Genomic DNA, 14,405 nt, shown 5'->3' with positions numbered 1-14,405 from the left:
TATTTTGCTCCACTTTAGCTTGTTTGCTAGAATTGTTTGTGGTTAGTAATGAGCACAAGGTTCACTTGTAATAATAATGTAACCATGGTAATGTGATAACAGAGGCTGATGCCAGGCTGATTTGCTGATAAGATTTATGCCCTATTATATTATCCAATGCAATTAAGAAATACTTGGACAATTAACATTAGAATAGATTAAAATAAAGGATCAGACAGCTGTGGGTCTCAGGCATAGTCCCCAAGTGTTTGTGTCACCCTGCTGTGTTTCAATGAGCAAGGAAAGCATTTGCTTTCATTTCACCAACAGGGAATTTTCATGTTCCTCAATTTTTCCAATCCCCTACACTCATTTTGGCGTGACAGGTCAGGAATGAACCTAGGAAAAGCAACAAGTGTTAATTGGCCTCATTGAATCCAAATTGAATTTGATGACCAGCAGGGTGAAAGGCAAACCTGTGGGTTGGGATGCAGAGGTTTGCTGCCAGTGGGAAGGAAATGACCAGGAGATGGGGTCAGAATCTTTCACCCCTTGCCTGTGTGCTTGGAATTCCCTATGCCAACCACTGCTTTCCCAGGGCTCCTTTTATATCACCAGAGGCAGCTCTTCCTTGCCTTGTAAGCTCTGTGGGGCAGAGAGCAGCTCTTCATTCCCCACCCATGAGTCCTGAAGGAACACAGCATTTCCACAGCCCCAGGAGATGAGCCAGGACCAGCAGAAGAGATGAGAATTTCATAATTCCGCCTCTGTAGCAGACAGGATCACATCTCTCATAACATCCTAGCAACAGAACTCCTCAGCCATCAGCTCCTCTCCTTGCCTGCAGACATCTCCCTGCCTCACTCCTTGCTGTTTCCACTTGCACTGGGGAATCTGGGATTATTTGTGGAGAATTTAACCCAAATACCCCAGTGGAGGAATAGCAGCTTTCCAGAGGAGTGTAAGAGCAAGTCCTTCAGCTGTGGCCATTAGCCAGGAGATGAATGGAAGGAAATTTTGGACTCAAATTTTTTTTTCATATGGGAGTCCTGTTATTCAGCCCTTCCTAAGAGTTTTGAGATGTTTGGTTTGTTGAGATAGAGGCCTCCAAAGGTCCAGTCAGAGCTAATATGGGGACTGGGGCCTCTCTCTTCTCTCAGATTGGTTTTTCATTGGGATGATTGACTGAGAGGGCAGAAACCAATCTCAGTCTCTTGTTCCTCATGTGCTTAAAATCCTCATTTTATTAAAGGATGATGCCTACCTCTTTCTCCATCTCCTCACCTTATTGTCCCCTCTTGCCACTTGTGGACCCTTCATTTTGCTGTTTTCTGAGTGGCTTCCTGGGTAAATTAAAAGGCCTGTATATTTTGTGCTCATTCTCTTTGTTCTTTTTCCTTCCTTCATACCCTGCCTTCCCAGGCTCTCTCCTGCCTTGTCTCCATGACCTACACTCTGCTGAGCTGCATCCCAGCTCTCAAATAGTCTCTGTGGCCCTCCCCTCCCGTGTTTTGTCTTAGGGGATGTTTTTCTTGTTTTCCTTCTATTATTCACATAAATCATCATTTCTTGCTGGCTGCTGAATTGCACATCTCCTCCTCCCATGCTGTCCAGTCTCCCAGTCCCACTGCTTCCCAAACACCTCATTCCTTCCTCTGTGGGGGAAAATCTGAATTTCTCTTCATCAGATCCTCCTTCCCCTCCTCTTTGCTGATCCTATAACCACATGGTGAGCCTGGTTCACTCGAAGCTGTGTTCTCCTCTCCATGTGATGTAGGGATTGACTGTTCTGGCAGTTCCTGTGTTTCTTTTCCTTTCTGGTGCTCATCCTGTGAAGGATGAACACAGAAATGTCAGTGGAGAGTCCTGGGGACAGCACCTTGTTCCTCCTCAGAGTGGAAGAGGTGACCTGAGAAGGAGGAATTGGACTGAAATCTCCCAGATGGTAAGTGGCAAAATAAAAAAAAAATACCATTAAGACAGATTTTATTCAGCTGTATTTTATTTTGGAAGCAATGTCTGCATTGTACAGTGCACAACAGCTCAGAAAGAGCTGAAATAGCTTTGCATAAATATTGCATGAAGCTTTGTGTGCAAACACATACAAGGCACAGAGCTATATGCAAAACCTGGCTACAAAGGGTGAAGGAAAATGTGGAAGCCTTTGCTTCTGTGTCTGGAGAGCCTCTGGTGCCCTTGGAAAAGTAACTCTGCATTGCAATACAAGTTTCAGCATCACCGTTCCCAGGGATGCTGTGAGCCAAGGTCCACACAAGAGGGAAAGCCATGGAGAGGATTTTTAAGTCAGCAGGGGTGGCCTAAATGCTGTGGGGCAGGGGTTGAACCTACTTTGGGGCCTTTTATGGGCCCAGATACACAAAAGGAGTAGACAGACAGAGGTCCAGCATGTGGCTTCTTCTTATTTCCAGTTTTTCTTTGCAAGCTCAGGTGAGCTGGGATGATCTGGAGAGACCCTTTGAAAAGTCACTCCCAATTTAAACTAAAACATGACCATAGATGCCTTGCCATGGCTGTGTGCTGAAGCAGCAAAAAGAAATGGAGCTGGCTTTAGCTTCAGCCATCCCCTGAGCACGTGCCCTCACCTCACCTAGGATTTGGGAGGGCTGGTTTTAAGCTGCAAGAGGAAGTGGATGGCCTTTTTTGAAAGCACTTTACAGTGGTTTAAGAAGCCTGTGAAGAAGGATTGTGCCAGCTGTGGGTTCTCAGGATGAGGACCCACCAGGTAAAGCAGGTGTATGGCACACCACTGTGTGTTGTGTGCTGCAAATACAGAGACAAATTCCATCTGAGACCTTTCAGTATCACAAACACTCACAGTCTTTTGAGGGATAGTGAGAAAAAGCATTTCATTTTGCTCATAGTGTCCATGAGAGCTGCTGTACAGTGGGCTCAGATCTTCCCATACAAACCCCATACTGTGGAGGACTCCCTCAATGCCTGTTCTCTCCTCTTCCATTTTCTCCCCTTAGTACATATCTGCAACTCAATTTTTGCTCTATTTTGAAACTAACATTTTCTTTTTCTTCTCTTCAGCATCTGCATTCCACTCTCTCCGCCTCTTTCCACCACATGCCCATTGAAAACCTAATTGCAGATCCTTTGCTGCAATTAGTCTGCATGCTGCTGCAAAGTTCACTTCATTATGGCTTTTTTTGACTGGTTTACTCACACAGGCTTTGAAGCAGCAGCTCAGCAGTGCTTTGATCCCACTGCCCATGGTCAGCACCCCAGTGCAAAGCCTTCCATGTTCTCCTCTGCTTTCCACTTTTCCCCTCTCCTTACACCCTCACCTCTGCATGCCTGGATAATTTTTTCCCCTCAGATGCAGCATTTTTGCTGCTGGTTTGGATGTGCTGGTCTGTATAAGCAGTGTTGGCTTTAAACTGACAGAGGGCAGGTTTAGATTAGGAATTAGGAAGAAATTCTTCCCTGTGAGGGTGTGAGACAGAGGTTGCCCACAGAAGCTGTGGCTGCTCCATCTCTGGAATTGTTCAGGCCAGGCTGGACGGGGCTTGGAGCAGCCTGGGATAGTGGAGGTGTCTCTGCCCATGGCAGGGGGGGTGTTGGAACGAGGTTGTCTTTAATATCCCAACTCAAACCGTTCTGCCATTCAATAACAATAATAATAATAACAACAATAATTATTATTATTCTGTCATCACTCTGTGATGGCCCGAGACTACGCCTTGCAGGGCTCCAGAGGTCACTCCAGAGGATGGAGTTTTTGGGAAGGTCAGCGGTTTGCACTCCCGCATCCCCCACCTTCCCTCACCCCGCCGCGGACGACGGAGGCGAGAGGAGGAGGAGGACGAGGAAGAAAATGAGGAGCAGGGCGGCCACGGGCGTGGAGCCGCGGCCGGGTGGGGAGCAAGGCGGGCGGGAAGGAGGGATGAGGGAGGGATGAGGGAGGGATGGAGGAGGGATGGAGGAGGGATGGAGGGGGGATGGAGGAGGGATGGAGGAGGGATGGAGGAGGGATGGAGGAGGGATCGAGGAGGGATGGAGGAGGGATGGAGGAGGGATGGAGGAGGGCTGGAGGAGGGATGGAGGCGGGCGGTGGGCGGGCGCGGGGCGGTGGCAGCCGGGGAGGCAGCCGGGCGCCCCGCGGACCATTCGCCACCGGCGGCGGCAGCGGCGCGGGGCTCGGGGCTCGGCGCGGCGCCCCCGCGGGCAGCGCTGGCAGCGGCGGCCGCCCCCTCCCCGGCGATGAAGGCGAGCCCCGTGGCGAGCGCCGCGGCGGCGGCGGGGCCGGGGCAGGCGGCGGGGGGACCCGCGGGGGCGCCGCGGGAGCCCGATGCGCGCTGGAGGGAGAAGGGCGAAGCGGAGGCGGAGCGGCAGCGCACCCGGGAGCGGCTGGAGGCCACGCTGGCCGGGCTGGGCGAGCTGGAGTACCTGCGGCAGCGGCAGGAGCTGCTGGTGAAGAGCCTCCTGCTGCGGCGGCCGGCGGCAGCGGGGCCCGGGGCGCAGGGCGGCCGCGGGGAGCAGCCGGGAGAGGGGCCGCCGCCGCGCAGCCTGGAGGAGAAGTTCCTGGAGGAGAACATCCTCCTCCTGCGGAGGCAGCTGGTGAGCGGGGGCGGGGGGTGCGAGTGGCGAGCGCCGCGGGATGCGGGCGGGGAGCACCGGAGGATGCGAGTGGCGAACGCCGGGGGATGCCAGTGGCGAGCGCTGCGGGATGCGGGCGGGGAGCACCGGAGGATGCGAGTGTAGAACACGGCGGGGATGCGGGCGGGGAGCACCGGGGGATGCGCGCCCGCTCGGTGCCCCCGTGCCGCTGTGACCCGCGGCTCCTGCCCTGCGGAGAGGCGAGCAAGGAGCTGGGAACCCCTGCGGCCGCACCCCCGCCCCGCTGTCAGCGGAGCTGAGGCGGCGGCGGGCCGGTGACAGTTCCGGGATGTGCGGCGCGGTGCCGGTGGCACGGTTCGCTCCGGGTCCCGCAGCCGGGCCGGCGGTCACACTTCCATTCATGGCAAGAGAGGCGCCGCCGTTGCCATGAATGGAAGTTGGGAGCCGGCTGCCGGTGCCAGCCCCGGGAGGAGGCAGCGGGCGCTCGGGCAGCGGCAGGATCCCGAGCAGGATCCCTTCTCATCCCGTGGAGAAGGGATGCTTTTGTTGGAGGACGCGCTTTGGAGCCGGTGTGGGAAGGGATGGAGGGCGGCATGAAGCGGCAGATCATTTTTCAATGAAAATAGCGTACAGCTGTGCCTAGCGCTCTTTGTGCGCGGCTCAGCATTTGCTTTCACCCAGGGAGAAGTTGGATTGCGTGATTTATTTCCCTGATTTTTTTCTTTTCCCCGCCCCCCGTTTTTCCTTTTTTAATTTTTTTTCCCTCTCATTACCCGCTTTGATTTAATTAGGCTAGGGTTATTTCCCTTTTAGAAAGATTAAAAAAATTTTTTTTTCTGGTGAGAAGGGGCTGGCTGCCGGCCGAGAGCTGGAGTGAAAGACCACGGAAGCATTACTCAAAAAAAAAAAAAAAAAAAAAAAAGAGAGTCGGGGATTTGTGGTAGCACTTTAATTTGTGCACTTGACATTGCAGATTGGAACCAGATGCGGTGCCGACTGGGGGAGGGGGCGCTGGTGGCAGTAGGTGGCGCAGCGAAGTCATCCCTTGAACCCATCACCTCCTGGCTGCCAGCCAGCCCCGGCTCCCGCAGGAATCGGGGAGGAGGCTTGGGATCACCCCTTTGGTTCTCCAAAGGATGGCCTTAAACGCCAGCACATCCTCAGCCAGTGCTTGCCAGTGCTTTTAGCATTTGCTCCCCCTCTGCCCAAGGCCAGGCTGGACAGGGCTCTGAGCAACCTGGTCTAGTGGAAGGTGTCCCTGCCCATGGCAGGGAGGTTGGAACGAGATGATCTTTAGGGTTCCTTCCAACCCAAACCGTTCTATGAATCTGTGATTCTATGATTGGTCTGCTTCATGGAAAATATCCTGGATTTAATGGGTTTATAACTAGCCCAGCTATGAGCATCAAAACTCATTGCAATGGATGTATCAGAGCACCCCAGGTGCCAGTCAGGTGATGCACTCGAAGAAAGAAAAGTAGAGAAACCTTCCTCCTGCCTGCTCCACTTTCCCCAAAGCCAGAGCAATTAAAGGCTATGAAGCTGAACAGATGATGGATAAGCAGCATTGTAATACACAGGGGGAAGCTGATTGTGTTGACCGTGGGTTAATGAGTGCCTTGCAAAATAATTTCTTATTGCTTATTTTATGCCATCAAATTACCTTCATAAATAGCCTTAAAATTCATCTCGCAGCAATTTCATACAATTACAATGGGAGAAGAGGAAGAATTACTCTTCCTTCCTGCTGCACTGCAAAACTAATAAAAGGGCTGTGATCCCAGCCCTGGGAATCTCTCTCTCTGGATGGTGGGCTCCGAGCTCATAATGTGCAGCAGAACAAGGCGGTTCCCACACCACAGGCACTTGTTGGCAGAGCTGTTTGGTGCCATTGTGTGAGCAGATGTGATCTCTGAGTAACCCCAGTGTGGTGGGGGACGTGCCCTGCCAGGCTGGCACGGCCGTCCTTGCCCGTCCCACGTGCACAGGTCAGGCTTGGCCGTGTCACACAGCCCAGCTTTGTTCTTACAGCTGTGGTCAGCACAGCCTCTCGGTCTTCCTGAGCTCTGGAACATGCTCCTCATGCAGAGCTGGCTGGAACAGGCTGGGATGAAGTGGCTGCATCATTTTTCACTTAAGTATTTATCCAGAGCATCCATCTGAAATGTCAGGGCTTTGTTGGGTTTTTTTATATAAAAGAATATTGACAAGGTATTTCACAAGGCTTAGACAGAGAAGTCTGCTGGTCCTTGGGACCCCTTCACATCTGCCCCACTGCAGGAGCTGATGTTTTTTGTCCTCTTCTTTTGCAGAACTGCTTGAGGAGGAGGGATGCTGGGTTGTTAAATCAGCTGCAAGAGCTGGATAAGCAAATAAGTGATCTCCGCCTGGACGTGGAAAAAACGACAGATGAGCACCTGGAGACTGACAGTCGTCCAAGTTCAGGTAAAATGCAGCCTCCCTTGGCACCTGGAATTGAAGGGGCTGGAGATTTCAGTGCTGGAGTTTTCAGTACTACAGCAGTAAATATCTACATCTCGTTCACACTCTGATAATTAATGCCTCCTAACGGAGTTCACTGACCACTGGAAAGGCTGCTGTTTGCTTCTTTCAGAGGAGCACTTCAAGCTTAATTAGATTTTTAGTGTTTGGGGCATTTGTTTTTTCAAGGCCACCCTCACATTAGTTCAAAAAGTTCTAATTGCCCTGTATATTAGGGAGGAGGCTGAAGGAAATATAGTGAAAAGAAGCACCACCACCAGGAGGAAGTTATCAAAAAATGGTCATACAGCCTGAAAGAAGCATGGAATCAAACAATTTCATCCCCCATATATTGAATTTCATCTCATTCTAACCGTGTTAAAGCCAGTAAGTGGTATTTAACTATGGGGAGCCTTTCCTAGAGGCCTCTAGACTTGTTCTGAACACGCTAAAAAGTGGAGAATCCTCCAGCTTGCAATTGTTAAAGCCATTGCTAATTTCTAGTCTGAATCTGACTTGTTCCAGCACTGATATTTTTATATTCTTTTCTCCCCTAAAGAAAGGTCTTATACCCAGCTTTTCCTCCTCTTGGAAGTGCTATACATTATAATTCCTGGCTTTTATTTGATGAGCTAAACAGGTCAAGTTCTTGAAGTCATTCATTTCAAGGCATTTTTCCAAGCTCCTAAATAGCTTGGTGGCCTCTTTCCAATTTTTTAGCTTTGTTTTAAGCATACTGGATTCAAGGACTGGGCTCACCATTCCAGTGTTTCTTACCAGGGCCATGTACACTGCTGAAGTCATTTCCCTGCTGCTCTTCATTAGCCTCTTTGTACATCCAACAATCTCATTAGCTTTTTTTTTTTTTTGCCATATCATTAAGCTTGATTGAGCTGCTTTTCCATGCTGACTAAGCCCTTTCCAGGATTATTGTTTTCCAGGGTACATCCCCATTCTGTAGGCATGCTCTGCATTCCTTATTCCCAAATGAACTATTTAATTTTTGGTTGTGGTGTGTCATTTTTCCTTGAGTGGCCCCAGTTTACCAGGAAATTAAATTTGATGTGTCTGCACATTATTTACCATTTTCCTTCTTTCCTGTCATCCACAAATATTACGTTTGTCTCCAGAACTTTGAGGAAAGTAATGGATAGCATTGAGCCCAACACTTTTATAGTTAAGTAATAGTTGGAGAGTCTGTCTTGGAAGTATAACACTCTATTAAATGAGAGGGCTGCCAAACACAGCCTGGATCCTTTTTGCTAAAATCTGAAAGTCCCTATAAGGGTTAGAATCTCAGCCCATGTAAAGTTAAAAAAATTCCATATGCTAAGATAAATTCTGCTGTTTTAAGTGCATTACTTTTAAACAAAGTAAATTCATGGCAATAAGGATATTACTAAACTGTTGGCTGTTTTGGGGGTGACTGAATGAAATCCCATAACTACTTGTGTCAGAGTAAGCCAACTCAAACACCAGCTTGACTGCCTTTCTAGGGACACAAATAGTAACTTTGTGTAGACATAACTAACATAAATCCAAACTCTTATTTTTATAGGGTTTTATGAGCTGAGTGATGGAGCTTCTGGATCGCTTTCCAATTCATCTAACTCTGTCTTCAGTGAGTGTTTATCCAGTTGCCATTCTAGCACTTGCTTTTGCAGCCCTTTGGAGGCAACACTGAATATCTCAGATGGACGCCCTAAATCTGCAGGTATAGTAAAAGCAGGTGGAATACATCATACTCCAGGAGGTGGCTTTGGCTTTGGAAATGCTGCCTCAGGAGTACCTGGGTTGGATTAACCCTTCTTCCTTTCATGTGCCATATTATGCTCTGAAAGGATCCCAGTGCCTCTCACATACACGGGTCATGAGGCAGGAATGTTTGCCCTCCACTGGTCCAGCTTTGCACATGAATACGTCACTCTAAACACATGAAAATGGCATGTGAAGGTCTGACAGCTGCTCTACCCAGCAGAGGGCAGTGGTACCTGTACACAGAAACACATCAGTCAGCTGATTTCTCTTTCTTTTAGAAAAGCATTTTTAGTGAATAGCGATAATTAACAACAGCTCTTAGCCATGTCAGCGTTAAAGCCACAGAGTAAGGAGGTAGCTGCAGGTTTTAGGGGATCAGGGCACCTGTGTTTAGGAGTCCTTTTGTCACTTCTGATGGTCCTTGACTCCTGGGTGAGCATGGTGAGGTGTGTCCTGCATTTATGTAGTACAGATAAATAGATATCATGAACAGGCCAGGTACGTTTTGTCCCTTTGGCAGAGAGCTGTGAACTTTCCTTGGACACCAGTCTGAAGATGCAAGCCTTGATTTGTGGGATGGTTCCATGGGAAGGCTCCCTCTGTTCTCCAGAAAAGACTCTTCAACAGGCCTGTTGTGCTCAAGTGCTGTTGACTGCAGACATTTTCAAAAGCTTTAGCTCATTCTGGGTTGGGGAGGATGATTCCAACCACACTATTTCCAATTTACATTCTGTTCTCTAAGATTAGCTTATAGTGATTTGTTGTGAATCAAGGACAGAATAATTCATGCTCTTCTGTTTCTGAACTGGGAACATAGAGCCTGGGATACATTCATTCTGAGATGCTGACAAGTCCTCTAAGTTTTCCTGTGAGCAGCTTGAGGTAATTTAATGCTCCCTGTTGTAAGGTATATGTGATCTTCATGGGCCATACATTAAATAAAACAACAAACCACACAAGGAATTCCAGCTGATTGCATTGCTGTTTTTTCTGTACACACCATGGAAACCTAAACCTTTCATTACTCATACAGTCTCACTTTCAGGGATGAAATTTCACAAACTGACAAATTTCAAAAATGTCTTTTTGTCAACATTCCTTGAAACCAACATAAAATTTAGGAAATGCAGGAAAACTGAGACGTGATCTGGAGGAAGTTTATGCTCTTAACCTCTCTGTTCTTCTTCTCCTGCTCACATGGAACATCATCTCTATCAGTAAATTTCATCAGTGCCCATGAGACCTCTTTGAAATAAGCCTTAGATAAGTGATGAGCACTGAGCATTCCAATTGGAGTACCCTGGCTGAAGTTTCCAGCCCAAGGGCAGAAAACAGGACTGGCAGAGGATCATTTAGATTGTACCCCTACCCAAGAAGACAAGGGCAACTTAAGCTTAAAATAATAATAATAATAATCTTAGGTGTTTGGCTGGAAGCCCTGCTCTTAAGGTTGCTTACCTCTCTAGTAAGCTCCTTAGCCATTAAATCTGACTCATGCATCTTGAAATGCACTGGATTTCTCTGGCAGAACTCTCTTTGCAGAGCCAAGGCTAGGATGTCAGCTGGATTGTCCTGCACTCCCTGTATTTATGTGAAAACATGAGCCTGTTTCCCTTTCTTTAACCCCTCATCACTCAAAAGGAGCATCTGTTATTAGTATTAACATTGCTATAAATATTATGATAATAATAGTGGTAACAATAATAAAAACAACAATAAAACTAGGTCTGGATTTTTTTCCTGACCCGAGACATGCTTGAAAGAATCTAGAAGTGAAACTTGTCAATAAGGTACAAGAATTAATTGTTCTCTTGTCTTTACTTTTTATGTTTCTCTTTGGATTTAAAACTCATATGTGCTGAGGCCTGCAGAGAGTTTCACAGGTGACTGTGTCACATATAAGAGACCCTTGCAGCCTTCTGGGTGGCTTGAAAGGAAGATAGGAAGATCTTAACAACCTGGGCACAGGTTTGAAACCAACGTACATGTTCTCACTAGGGCTGTCATTTTTATTATTTTAACCACATGGTCATAGTGGGGTAAATCCCACGTAGATGCAGTGACAGGGACACCCACAGAAGGATAGTGCTGCTTTTTATTGCTTGAACAGCACCCCCGGTTGCAAAATTGCTGCCGCTGTAGTTAAAGCTTTGCATTGTGTGCTTAGATGGACCGGCGTCCTTGGCAGCGCATTAAAAACGTAGCACAGCTGTCCCTGGCAGGCTCTCTAAACTCTTCTAAAATGCCTTTCAGATCTCATAGGCTGGATGGACTGTAATAAGGAAGGCCAGCATGAGGACCAGACCGCAGGCTCTGTCTGTCGCTCTTTATCCACACCGCACTCAAATTCCCTCGATGTCGTTGCAGATGTTCATCCCAAGTACCAGTGCGATCTGGTGTCTAAAAACGGGAACGACATCTACCGCTACCCCAGCCCACTCCACGCTGTGGCTGTGCAGAGCCCCATGTTCCTCCTCCCCGTGACTGAGAACCCCCAGCGAGAAGAGGAGAGGTTGGCGTGCGACATGAGCGACGTTTGCACCCCATCCGAAACGGACTCGGGACAATCCGCCACCGCCTTCCCCCCGCAGAGCTCCTGGCCGGCCCCGTGCCCTTCCACCAGCAAGAGGATAGACAGCTACATCTTAAGCCTGGTTCAGAAAAAGACTCACGCAGTAAGGACTAACAAACCCCGGACCAGTCTCAACGCCGATGCCACCAAGGGGATCTTGAGGCACGGGAGCATGTGCGTCCGGCCGCCGGCAGCAATGGTGGCCCACGGCAACGTGGTGAACCTGAAGAGCTCCAAGCCGGTGTGTTTGCCTCCCGGTGGGGCCCCGGCTCTGGACCACACCGCTCCCTCCCCCTCGAAGCAGAGGCTGGCTGGGGAGCAGCCGGAGAGTAGGAAGGCCCCTTTGCCAGCAGCTTTCCCACCCGGCACGGCAGCGGAACTCCAGAGCAAGCACCTCCCACGGGGCGTCAAACCGGCACCGCCGGAGCTGGGCCGCAGTGCCACGGCCGGGGATGTCCCCAAGGAGAACGGCCAGCTCTTCGCTCCCAAAGAGACCCCAGGGAAGCCGGTGGTGCTGCAGCCAGAGAACAGGGTCAGCCAGGCCCCCAAAAAGATCCTGTTGAAGAGCAGCTTGCAGGCAGCTCGCTCCTCGTCGCCGGCTGTCGAGGAGAGGCCGGCGCTGGATTTCAAAAGCGAGGGCTCTTCCTCGCAGAGCCTGGACGATGGGCTGCTGGTGAACGCCCAGTACATCCCGGCCCAGCAGCAGAGCATGAAGCTTCACAAAGGCACCCGGAATGTCAAGATTTTGAAAAGCTCTGCGTTGAAACACAGGTCCCACCTTGCCAACGGGGTGGAAAACAGCTCACAGGCCTTGCGGGAGAAAGCCAAACTGGTCGGCAAGAAGTGCCGCTTTCCCGAGGAATTGGATACAAATAAGAAACTGAGGAAGCCCTCGTCGCGGGGGAAGAGAGGCAGCGGCTTGCCCATGGAGCCAAGCCTCCCGGGCCGGCAGGCCGGCCTGCACAGATCCGCCCTCCGCTCCCACGGGCACGGCCGGGAGGTCGTGGTGGCCAAGCCCAAACACAAGCGCGCCGACTACCGCCGCTGGAAGTCCTCGGCGGAGATCTCCTACGAGGAGGCCCTGCGGAGGGCCAGGAGGAACCGGCGGGAGGGCGTGGGGGTCTACTCACAGGTGCCCCTGCCCTACGTCAGCCCCTACGCCTACGTGGCCAGCGACTCGGAGTACTCGGCCGAGTGCGAGTCCTTGTTCCACTCCACCGTGGTGGACACGAGCGAGGACGAGCAGAGCAACTACACCACGAACTGCTTTGGGGACAGCGAGTCAAGCCTGAGCGAGGTGGAGTTTGTCGGGGAGAGCACGACCACCAGCGACTCTGATGAGAGCGGGGGCCTGATTTGGTCCCAGTTTGTCCAAACGCTCCCAATCCAAACAGTCACGGCGCCGGAGCTGCATGAAAATGCGGCCAAGGCCTTTGTCAAAATCAAAGCCTCTCATAACCTCAAGAAGAAGATCCTCCGCTTTCGGTCGGGCTCCCTGAAGCTCATGACCACTGTCTAGTGAGGTGACTTGGTGGAATGTATCTGCTTCTGCTTTCGGAAGCAAGGTGCTTTTTTTTGTACATATTTCCACAGATTTTTTTTTTTTTTAATACAAATATTTAAAACTTAAGGTAAATTATGTCGCTTGTCTTCAGAACTTGGGTGGATACTAGTGCCTTTTATGTGGAAATAAAAGACCGTCACACTTGTTCAAAAAAACCCAACAACACAACACTGCCATTTCAGTGGTGAACAGCCTCCAGCGCGTGGTGTCAGAAGGCTTTGAGAAAAGGCTAAAAGGTTTCTGGGAATGGATCTTCCTTGCCTGGTTTTTCCAGTTCTGGGTCTTATACAGGATATCGACAGCTTAAGGTCATAAGTTTTTAGGGGATAAAGGGGAGGGAGTGAGGGTGGTTCTGCATATTTTTGCCTGCCCCCCTCTGCTGCTGCTGTTGCCACATCTTGAACTTTTTTCTTCTGGTACTCTGGTCTGGTTTTTTTCTATTCTTGTTGATTCTCTTCTTGAAACTCACCCCTGTCCTCCCCCAGCCTTCCCCCACCAGGAAAGGGCTCCTGTTCAATCTGTCTCCGAGGTTAAGTCGCCTTCCCTGGAGTGCACTCTGCTCCGACCTCCTGGGAGTCCCACTGCGGACGGCGGCGGTGTCCAGAGTCAACTGCAGCTGGAGCAGCTGACCAAGGCTCAGTAACTTCATTATATTGTGTAAAACTGCTTTTGAAAAAGAAAAAAAATCCCATATGCATGTCACGTGCATGAGTATCAGTAGTTTTAATATTCCTGTTGATGTCCAATTTACTGTACATCATCAATGGCTGTTTTTATATATATATCATTGTGTAAATTAATATAACACATCATATGCTGTAATAAACAGTCTGTTTTAATACTTTTTTAAAGTTTGTTACGTTGGTGCAGACCCAGTTAGTGCTTTTATATTGGTGTTCTCACCACTTAGATGTCTCCTGATGTGACCTGTTAACATTCCTTGCATTTAACCATGCAGGAAATGGGGCAAATTTAAAATTCTGCTGTGGATGTGACTTGTACTTTGAGGGAATTGGCTTGTCACAACTCCTCTTGTTCTTCTCATAGTTTGCATTTTTCCAAGGGCGAGGTGGGATTTAGGAGCTCAGAGGCATCTTCAGGTTGTTGCTGATGGACAGCTCACATTTCAGAGCAGATGGAAGTACAATATTAATCCTGCTCCTCTGCCTGGGTGCTTGCAGACCTTGGCTGGTACAACACAGGGGCAGATGGTTGGTTTCTGCAATCAAATTGACCTGTGGGACAAAACAGGCGTGCCCATGGAATGTCCAGTGAGTGAATCCCCTAGAGCTGTGTGCTCTGGGAGCTATGCTGGGTAGAGGAGAGCACAGGCTGCCTGTCCACGGTGCCCTCTGTAGCTGTGGCTGTTGTGTTACAGCCCTAGCAGGGTCATGGAAGGTGGCAGTTGGGTCACCCACTGGTCTCTGTCTCAGATTCTCCCCATGGGGCTGAAGGGGACTCTGGCAG

At 49.7% G+C, this 14,405-nt stretch overlaps 1 protein-coding gene across 2 annotated transcripts; it reads left to right on the top strand.

The window, feature by feature from the left end:
* Nucleotides 1-4,077: 4,077 nt before the first annotated feature.
* DACT1 (dishevelled binding antagonist of beta catenin 1) lies at nucleotides 4,078-13,782 on the top strand. Of its 2 annotated transcripts, none has more exons than XM_063399587.1 (4): nucleotides 4,078-4,563; nucleotides 6,876-7,008; nucleotides 8,603-8,758; nucleotides 11,170-13,782. In XM_063399587.1, the coding sequence occupies exons 1-4, from the start codon at nucleotides 4,207-4,209 to the stop codon at nucleotides 12,891-12,893; spliced, it is 2,370 nt and encodes a 789-aa protein (XP_063255657.1). In that variant the 5' UTR covers nucleotides 4,078-4,206; the 3' UTR covers nucleotides 12,894-13,782. The 2 variants fall into 2 exon arrangements, with proteins under 2 accessions (XP_063255657.1, XP_063255656.1); XM_063399586.1 differs by having other exon boundaries at nucleotides 4,097-4,563; nucleotides 11,056-13,782.
* Nucleotides 13,783-14,405: the final 623 nt, after the last annotated feature.

The sequence above is a fragment of the Prinia subflava genome, chromosome 5 (assembly GCF_021018805.1).
Source record: "Prinia subflava isolate CZ2003 ecotype Zambia chromosome 5, Cam_Psub_1.2, whole genome shotgun sequence".
NCBI classification, from domain to species: Eukaryota; Metazoa; Chordata; class Aves; order Passeriformes; family Cisticolidae; genus Prinia; species Prinia subflava.
Note: the sequence above shows the minus strand (reverse complement) of the source record. Positions and strands in the feature narration are given on the sequence as shown.